General features: G+C 36.2%; 1 protein-coding gene across 1 annotated transcript; it reads left to right on the forward strand.

Annotated features, from left to right (window-relative positions):
* Window positions 1–3,902: 3,902 nt before the first annotated feature.
* On the forward strand, window positions 3,903–10,267 carry LOC106880056 (transmembrane protein 69). The gene is made up of 2 exons (XM_014929857.3): window positions 3,903–4,033; window positions 8,409–10,267. The coding sequence occupies exon 2, from the start codon at window positions 9,062–9,064 to the stop codon at window positions 9,911–9,913; it is 852 nt and encodes a 283-aa protein (XP_014785343.1). The 5' UTR covers window positions 3,903–4,033; window positions 8,409–9,061; the 3' UTR covers window positions 9,914–10,267.
* The last annotated feature ends 395 nt before the right edge of the window (window positions 10,268–10,662 follow it).

Genomic DNA, 10,662 nt, shown 5'->3' on the forward strand with positions numbered 1-10,662 from the left:
TTAATTCACAAATAAAAGATATTTAGCCACCAAATGCAGTGTTGAGAACTCATTTTCACTGTCTGATACTGTTATATATATATATATATGTGTGTGTGTGTGCATGTATATACAAGCCAGTAAGTAAGACATATAAATGGGTGCTATATGTGATAGAAAAAAAACAGCCAAATCTTTCTCTAACCTCATCCGAGATTCTCTGAAAATTTTCAGTCAAATAATGCAGCGCTATCAAAAACAAAATGCCTTATGACCTGGAAGTTTCAATCATGTCCTGAAAATTTAATGGCTACAATTGTTTCATTTCTCCAGACTGTCTCTGAAACCAACTGCTTTTCCATTTGAATTAAAAATATTTTGATTTTCTTTTCTGATTCAGCTTTACCATGAACATAAATCTCAAAAAATCACTGAACATTTTTAAATTGAAATTTGTGGATATTGTCTTTTTAATGGTCAGGTTTATGTTAAGACATTAAAAGACCCTGGTAGACTCTTCATCCCAGCATCACAAGTCCAAACCCAAAATATTCATCCCAAGGGTTTATATTTTTGTATTTTATATGTATACGTATATATATATATATATATATATATATATATATATATATATATATATATATATTTATAAACATAATTAAGGGATCAGCAAGCATTTGCTTCACCATATACCGAAGTTCAGAAATAGCAGCTAAAAAAGCTGAGACTCCAACAGATAGCATTACTTGTAACTCACAAAGGCAAAAACAAGAAGAAAAAACAATGAAAACTAACCATTTAAAGTTAATCATAGACGCGTTTCTGGATTATGAATGATAAAATTCAATTTCCGTCATCGGTATGATATTCCAGTAGTACATTCGACTATGCTAACAAACCGCGCAAGTATGAATGAGTGAACATCATGCCTCGACACAATCTGAAAGCATAACCGAACTTACCTCGGCCATAGAGAGAATTCACAAAAAAAAAAACAACAGATGAAGACAGGTGGTGTAAAAAGCAAACAGATGTATTAGTATAATGATCGGGAATTGAAAAAGTCTTTAACGTTTTGAGCCTACGCTCTTCCACAGAAAGAAACCAGGAGAGAATGATAATAATAAAGGTTTTACATAAAGTTTAAAGGCTTCAGATGTCGTGGTGTATTGGAGCAATTTCTCATCAACAAATGGGTCCAGAGTAATCCATAGGCAGGAGAGGTGCAGCTGGAGTGTAGAAAGGTAACATATGTGTTTGTGTTTATATACAAGGTGGTATCAAAAGGTTCCTTGACTAGTTATGCTTAATAAAAAAGAACTTATTTACCTAAATTCTAACATCATCTTCTTTGAAACAGTCACCTTGTACAGCAATGCACCGGTTCTAGCGTTTCTGCCTCTTTTGGAATGGGAGCTGAAATTTGTTTTCGGTAAACAAGTCAAGGACCCCTGTGATTTGCTTTGGATCTTGACAACAGTGTTAGATAATGACCTTTGAGCTGCATTTTCATCTTGGGAAAGAGATGGAAGTCTGCAGGTACTAAATATGGCAAATAGGGTGGGTGCAGATGTGATGCCATGTTATTTTTGGTAAGAAAATCATGAGTGAGGAGAGCTTAGTGACAAGGTGCATTCATAATTCCCTTTGCATCAATTAAATTCATAATATTTCTTTGCAATTAAATATTAACCTCATTTAATTTAGTGAAAATATCATAAGAATATGCAACATCAACTCTTTAATTGCTTAGTTCTTAATTCATTGTATGAATTAAGAAATTCTAAAGCAGTACAATTGAGATCATAAAAACGCTTTAAACATTTTCTATTCACAAGCCATTGTATCTCAGCATGAAGCAGCAGGCATTTAAAATTTACTTCTTTCTCATGGCAAAGCTTCCAAAAGATATTATCATTCAGTGACTAGGCCTCAGTTTTATTTACCTGTTTTAATTACCTCATTCAACATGTTATGTAGCCTAGCGCTAAGACGTTTTGCAGCCAAGTGTTCTTGATGAATAACGCAGTAAACTTCAAATATATGTAGAACTGTTTCTTTTAAATGTGCTATAAATTCACAATAATGGCCTATCACAGCTGGTGCAACATCTGTTGCACAACAATATTTGTGAGAAGAATATTCTTAGCACTAAAAAGATCTTTAACAACCTTAAAAATTGTAGAAACTTTTGTGTCAAATTCCATCTTTCAGCAAATAGAAACTCTTCAATAATTTCCTAATTTGAATTGACGTAATGGACATAGTCCATTCATAAAAATTCATTGTCGTGTAAAGTTGACTCATCAAGTTGTAAAGAAAATTCTTTGATTTTTAATCCTTTAGAATTCAGATTTCTCTGTCAAATGTAATGCTTATTTATTCACAGTGTCTTGAATGAATTCTGCATTATCTCAGACTCTGATGTTTTGATGAAGTGATTGTTTATTTTTAGAATGACATTGTAGGGTAAGTAAGAGAGGCTGGATTAGGTTAGTTTTGACATACAACTGATAGAATATTTGGACAGGATATGGCCAGTAAAATGCTAAAGGGTTAAGCATCACACTTTACATTCGCCAGAACCGCCTGACTGGCCTTCGTGCCGGTGGCACGTAAAAGCACCCACTATACTCTCGGAGTGGTTGGTGTTAGGAAGGGCATCCAGCTGTAGAAACTCTGCCAAATCAGATTGGAGCCTGGTGTAACCACCTGGTCCACCAGTCCTCAGTCAAATCGTCCAACCCATGCTAGCATAGAAAGCGGATGTTAAACGACGATGATGATGATGATCTTTTGCCATTCTTGCTGCTACTTGTACTATTACTAAAAGGAATTGACACAGTTATAGCATTTTTACCTGTACAAACCATAGTATCCAAAACTTGCATTTATAGCTGGTAAGAGTAGAGTTTCAACAATAGTATGTGGTTTTCCGCATTTCACAATTAAATTTTGAAAGTTTATAAGACATAACCAACCCCTTCTCAATTTGCTTCATTTGTTTGGTAAAAACAACCCTTTAAGATGGTTTTTTAAATAATTTTTCATTTGGTGAAGCAGTCTTCACCTTTTCCTGCTTTATCTGGATTCATTTTTTGTTAATGTTCAATTATTCTTGAAGGCTTCCGTGCTTCCTTTGAGAAGATTTTTTCACATATTAAACACAGCAGCAACTGTTCATTATTTAAAGAGGGAATAAATCCATATTTCAAATATTCACTCGAATATCTATCTATATCTATCTGTCTATCTATGGCACTTTCTTTTCACACTCACGCTAAATTTTTAAAAGAATAACTTACACATTTAATTATATCATTAAGCAAAATATAATGGAGATCATAACATACAAAGAAAACAAACAAGATTGCACGCCTAAAAAAATACTATTCAAGACAAAAGTACAAGATTAAAAATGAATTATTCTTGTACAAACATGTCTTTTAGCAACAATATTTACTTATCTCTCATTTTATTTTAATTGTTTCATCATGTATAATATAATTACTACTGTAGCACCTTGGGCAAGTGTCTTCTACTATAGCCTCGGGCTGACCAAAGCCCTGTGAGTGGATTTGATAGACGGAAACTGAAAGAAGCCCGTCGTATATATGTATATATATATATATATATATATGTATGTGTGTGTATATGTTTGTGTCTGCGTTTGTCCCCCCAGCTTCACTTGACGACCGGTGCTGGTGTGTTTGCGTCCCCGTAACTTAGCGGTTCGACAAAAAGTAACCGATAGAATAAGTACTAGGCTTACAAAAAATAGGTCCTGGGGTCGAGTTGCTTGACTAGAGGCGGTGCCCCAGCATGGCAGCAGTCAAATGACTGAAACAAGTAAAAGAGTATAGGTAAAATTTAGTATGTTAATTACGTTTTTTTTTTTATCGCTCCACAAAAGCCTAACACGCTTTCGACATGCCCTGCTCCCGCTGACGAAGACATGGCAAGGGAGGTAACTCATTAATTGACGCTGGCAAGAGTTACCTCTATTTATCATTTGAAGGTTAAGAACGGACAACACAAACTACAGCTGCTACAGGTCAGTTATTTCACGATTCTTTCTCCATGTTCCTTGCTTTTTGTTGGTCAATTCGTATGTTTTAAAATACGATAATTAATTAATAGATGTTAATTAGAGATCGTTATATTTAACGCCCTAAATAAATACCATTTAAGACTTCTACATGCCGAAGTACCGTTTTGAAAAACAAAAAAAAAGTTTCTTTCCACATCAAATACTCCGAAATTAGCGGCATTGGTTACACATAGACACATGTGTATCTGTAGTTCTTATATCCGAAGAAGAAGCACACTCGAACATTAGAGCAGGAGTATATATTTTTTAGGTAGTTGTTATGGCCGGCCTTTGAGTGACCATTGGTTTCACACCTATAAAGCGCTTGGCAGTATAGGCCAGGGGTTTTCAAACTGTGGTCCCAGGACCACAGGGGATCCGCAAGGACAAGACAGGGGGGGGGTCCGTGGACAGCAAATACTTTTTATGGGCAATTTGATTTTATATATGTTTTTTAATCGAAATCTTTTAATTGACAATAAACCTATTTGTTAAATACTGTTAAATAAATAAATGTAAAAATATATGTTATTTTAAGCAAATATTTATGTGTAAATTTCATAAGCGTTTATAAGGGGGTCCCTAAAGTAAAGCCTGAAATATAAAGGGGTCCGCAAGTCAAAAAGCTTGAAAACCCCTGGTATAGGCGACCTGTCAAGACTCAAATGGCCTATACTGCTAAGCGATTTATAATTGCAAAGCCAATAGTAACTCTATGACCGGCCGTAACAGTTAACTTCATGTGTATGAGTTTATATACACATATATATGTATACATACACACATGTAACTATGTCAGCAAGATACGGTTGGATAGACGTTTGCTTATTTTTATTTATCTCTGTAGGAGTTTAACTTGAACACAAGAAAATAGAAAACTGGAATTTCAAATATTAGAGAAAGAAGAAAATGTTTACTTAAATGTTAAATCGAAAAAACAAAAAAGATTTAAAGACGCTAAACGTTAGGATTGCCTACCATGCGTTACATAAATATTTCTGATGTACTTTTACAATTTATTATAACAACTATTGTTGCTTGAATACCTTCTTTGAGAATCTTTGAGAAGCCAAATCCAAGATCAAATAATTTAACTTCGTTTTTTTCTTTTCGTATTACATGAACTGAGACAGTCTGTAGATTTTGGCTGCTATTTCTGAGGTCGTACGAGACTCTGTAGAAAGGAAACGGTTCTTGGCATGTTAAATTATTTAAAAGAAAGGTGTAAGCAGGTCAAATTTAAGTAATATTAAAATAACCCGGTTTATATATATATATAAATAAGTCGTCTAACAGTCCATAAGTCAGGAAAAAGATGCACTCGTATATGTGTCAATAGAGTGGGTATATTATCCATCCGAAGTGTACAACATTATATATCCATCACAGCTGGTCTTATCAATCGGGTTCGCTCTAGGTTCTCACCAATCGATTGTTATTTAACATTCCATTGTACCCCTAGTGCGAAACCGATTGATAAGATCAACCACAATGGATATATGATACTGTACACATCGGATAACATATTTATAGATAGATAGATCGATAGATATGTCCACACACATATACATAATATGTTTTTGTTCAGCTGTTCTAGACATGACCACCCCCTCTTATTTATTCTGTTAACTATATTTTGAATCTCGAACTATAATTATACAACGTGTCTATTCCTATTTATTAATTGTAGGGTCTTTCAGTTCTCGGTGAACAGGGGATAGCTGTGATTCTGACTAGGAACAATAGTCGCAGAAAAATGCACCATTTCATTTATAATGGTTTAAGTAATTAGGTATAATAATTCAATTAGTTTATTAATGAACAATCATAGACACAATGAACAACATTATATATTTCGCATATGTGAAAAACAAAAACAAAAACGTGCTATTCAATGTCTTCAATAAAATAAAAAAGATATATTAAATCAGTCATTTATTGAAGTTTTTCTGCGACTTCCTTTTTTTCTCTGGATTCTTTCTAATTTGGTCGGGATTTAACTGCTATTTATAGCATGTCGAACACACTGGGAGTCATCGGTTGTTGGTGTTATTGGACGCTGCTTGTCACACGACGATGAGTTCGAAACCAGAAAATAGCGTCGCAGCATCGTAAAAAAAAAAGCCGGTAAATGTATTCCTGTAGAATAGAGTCGGAAATTATCCAGTTCTTCAAGGAAAGCTGCAGAAAAAGTTTCCGTTTTGACTTTTTTCGGATTTACGCAAAAACCACAATTTTGAAGAATCTCGAGTGTTTGAAACAAATATTCTTTTATTGTTTTTCTTTCATTTGTTTCAGTCATGTGACTGCGGCCATGCTGGAGCACTGCCTTTAGTCAAACAAATCGACCCCAGGACTTATTCTTTGTAAGCCGAGTACTTATTCAACCGGTCGACGTAAACACACCTGCATCAGTTGTCAAGCGATGGTGGGGGTACAAACACACACACACACACACACACATGTATGTATACAACGGGTTTCCACTCACAAGGCTTTGGTTGGCCCGAGGCTATAGTAGAAGACACTCACCCAAGGTGCCATGCAGTGGGACTGAACCTGGAACCATGTTGTTGGTGAGCATGCTACTTACTACGCAGCCACTCCTGCACCGATGGGGGGGGGGGGGAATTCAAAACGAAGTTAATAATACTAAAACATTATGGAAAAGGAGAAGCACCGCACCACTGCCTTTTTTTTCCTTCAGTTTTCTTTTTCTGACTTACGTCGTATGCTACTTAAAACAGAGATCCACAGAAATTACAGTTTTTGGTGGACTAGATAATTTCCAACAGAAGTATTTATTGTCATACTGTGCCGGTGGCACATAAAAAATACCATTCAAACGTGATCAATGCCAGTGCTGCCTGAATGGTCCCGTGCCGGTGGTATGTAAAAAGCACCATTCAAGCATGGTCGATGCTAGTGCTAGCAGACTGGTTCTGTGCTGGTGGCACATAAAAAGCACTCACTACACTCTCGGAATGGTTGGTGTTAGGAAGGGCATCCAGCTGTAGAAACTTTGCCAGGTCGGATTGGAGCCCGGTGCCGCCTTCTGGTTTGCCAGCCCTCAGTCAAACTGTCCAACCCATGCCAGCATGGAAAGTGGACGTTAAACGATGATGATGATCAAGATAATTAGCATTGGTCATTTACAGTTGACATCAGCAATAATTACTGACTGAGAGAGAGAGATACTGCTCTGAAGTTACAGAAAGCTATTAGTATGGCAACATGTGGTTGGCCCAAGGTGTCTGAAAACAAGTATGCTACATTCATGGCTACAGAGGTTTGATGTGCTAGAAAATGCACCCAAATCTCCCACTTTAACATTAGTGAATAAATGCTCTGATTCAATTACATACTCTCTTATCAAACAACAACAACACAAACATGAACAGCAGTAACATAGAGAGTTAAGCCAAAGACTGGGAATCCTGGATGTTTAAAACCAAAATCCAAAATGTTGTTTGAAGAAAAATGTTGGCATGAAAATTTACTACCGTTTTTCAGAAAACAAAAGTTGATAGGAAGTACTCATTGCAATGAATATAGCATTATTAGATTTATTGGAACAAGAATGGCAGCCACATTGGAGCCTTTTAAATGTAAAATAAGCAATAAAAATGAAATTTCATGAAGATCTATTCAAATTGGAATCCAGATTTATTTCATACCAAACAAGATGGTCCTCAGGTTTTGGTTACACAAAAACACAAGGCCAAACCTCGTGCTGGCTTATGAGATTCGTTTACTATGGTCTTGGCAGATATCTATGACAATTGGCAGCATTCGCAGGGCTGTTAGCTGGAGAATTTGTATATCTGTAACAACAGATCTATGAGTCACACCTCCTCGTACAACTTGTGGCTACTGGAATACCATAGGTTCGTTAGTCAGAGCTGACGTCAGGTTACACAATACCAACAATAAGTGATGAAAACAAGGGAGACGCTTTGTAGGCACAGGGTCTGCTAGAGACAGCAGCCAAATCTCCATCCAATCACACTCTAGCAGCTTAAATATTAAAAGCCCCATTGGCTAATGACTGAATAAAAAAAATGATCCTCACAACTGACTTGAGGCTACATAACAACACTGCCCTACACCTCTTTACATTCCTCTTTGGATAAAATAGTCCAGGACAGAGAACGCTTGAAGGAAGGTCATGTTTAAGTTACCTCTGAATAATTTTTTGGTTTTTCTGCGTATGTGAGGAAGAAACTTATTCTTTTCATAAGGATCAGAAATGTAAGTATTTGGGGTTTTTTTTTTTGGTACTAATTTACTTGTTCTTTTAATTCTCCTTTTAAAATCTGTTATTTTTTTCTTCTTTCAGATGTTAAGCTTAAGAACTTAAAAATGAAGGAAGAAGCCTCAACCAATCGTGTTTGCTCCAAGGCACATTGAATTCTAATACCAGTCACTAGAATTGTATTCAATTTAGGGATCATTTATTTTTTTTTAAAGTTTAATAACACTCTTTATATTCCTTGCACTATTTTCCAGACTTTGACATTAAACTACAGCAGTATTATGCAAATTTATGGTCCATTCTGACACAACTATTTTATTAATCAAGAATTCATTACTTACACATCACTCTCTTTCATAATTAATTGAATTAGCTGTTAATCTCTGATCTCAGAATTGAGTTGAATTCTTGATCAAACCGTTGATATAAACAGAAAAAACAAACAAAAACTTTTTAAAAACTGTTATCAGTGCTCCAATGAATATTATTCAGTACCTAAAATTAGAATAGTGATTTGACAGAGAACACAGAGTATCAACCAGTTTAATATTATGCAATATTTTAGTTCAGTCGCTCTATAGAAAACAAATATTTTGCCGTATACTAAAGGGTGATTCAGTTGTTCATTTGCTCATACTGTTGCAGAAATTGACTTTTTTTTGCTTAATCAAAAAAAAAAAAAAAATAATAAATATATTAATTAATTGTAATTGAGCCATTTGTAGAGGTGTCCAAAAATGTTGGCGTCCAGCGCTGGTCATGCTTGGAAATTTATGCTTCCTTTGTTAACCACATGTCGTTATCATCATTGTTTGGTATTGCCTAAACCTTTGTCCAGAATTGGCAAGCCTTCCATCACTGACAAATGCCTGGTCAGAATTAAAACGTTTTTTAATCCACTGTCAGAAAATTTTAGAAAAACTTCTACCTCTGCTTCCAACTGTAGTCTTTTAAAATGTTCCTCAGGACCGTTGTCTTGTCAGCTGTCTCCTGCGTATACGTCATCACCTGTTATGTCCTGGAAATCCCTTGAATGTCGACATGCATCCACTGATTCTACAAAAAATGAAGACAAATTTAAGATTATAATGGCAACATCTATATTAAAAGAACTCAGACATGCTCCTACACCTGCTCTAGTTCTCGGAATCTCAGGACTTATACCTTTTGTGTCGTTCCCCGTTTATATGTTTATGTCCGATGTTTACATGCCTGAAATGGCTTTAGCTCAAGCTACGTATGGTGCTGTGATTTTGTCATTTCTTGGAGGTGTCAGGTGGGGCACTGCTATTTCGTATAGCAGCATCATCAAACCAGACTGGAATAACTTAGGCCAGGCTGTGGTGCCTTCCCTGGCTGGTTGGTCAGCAATTCAGCTATCTTGCCCTGCTTCAACAATGATACTGGCTGGTGGCTTTGCTTGCCTTGCCTACTATGACATGGCTTTTACACCATATCTACCTTGGTTCAGAGCCTTGCGGTTGTTTCTCAGTGGCATCGCTGTGTTGGCACTGTGCAGTGACCTACTGTGTTACTTGATTCTGCTTTCAAGTGCTGACAAAGCAAAGCGAGAAAGCCAAACTTGCTAGTGAATGTGAAAATGATTCCTCCCACCCATTTAGGAGCCACTCCCTAAATGTTTAACTGAATTTTGTTTTGGGCCAAGATTATCATCTGTGATGGTGCCTTTACTGAGTTGAGTCCATGTTGTGTTCTTCCCCATTTCTTAAATAATGTGTTATGTTTGTGTATAGATGTGAACAGCAAATTGCTCAGGTGTAAGGGAAGCCTTTACTACTTTTCCTTGTGTGTGTGTGTGTGTGTATGTATCTTATTTTCCAAGCGTTATCTCTGTATTTATATGTGTGTATACACTCAATTATTTGAAATTGAGACTTCTCTCTCACTACTCTGAGTTTTTTGAATAAATGATTAAACTCTGGCATATTGAGTCTTTTTCCTCCATCATCTGGAAATTTAAATGCTTGCACACACACACACACACACACACACACAGATCCCTGTATATAATATATGTAGATGTAGGTATTTTCTTTTTAAAGGAGCACTCCGTCGGTTATGGCAAGGGTTCCATTTGATCCGATCAACGGAACAGCCTGCTCGTGAAATTAACGTGCAAGTGGCTGAGCATTCCACAGACATGTGTACCCTTAACGTAGATCTTGGGGATATTCAGCGTGACACAGTGTGACAAGGTTGGCCTTTTGAAATACAGGTACTACTCATTTTTGCCAGCTGAGTGGACTGGAGCAACATGAAATAAAGTGTCTTGCTCAAGGACACAATGCGTCACCAGGAATTGAACTCACGGCCTTAC

The sequence above is a fragment of the Octopus bimaculoides genome, chromosome 27 (assembly GCF_046866305.1).
Source record: "Octopus bimaculoides isolate indiv1 chromosome 27, ASM4686630v1, whole genome shotgun sequence".
NCBI classification, from domain to species: Eukaryota; Metazoa; Mollusca; class Cephalopoda; order Octopoda; family Octopodidae; genus Octopus; species Octopus bimaculoides.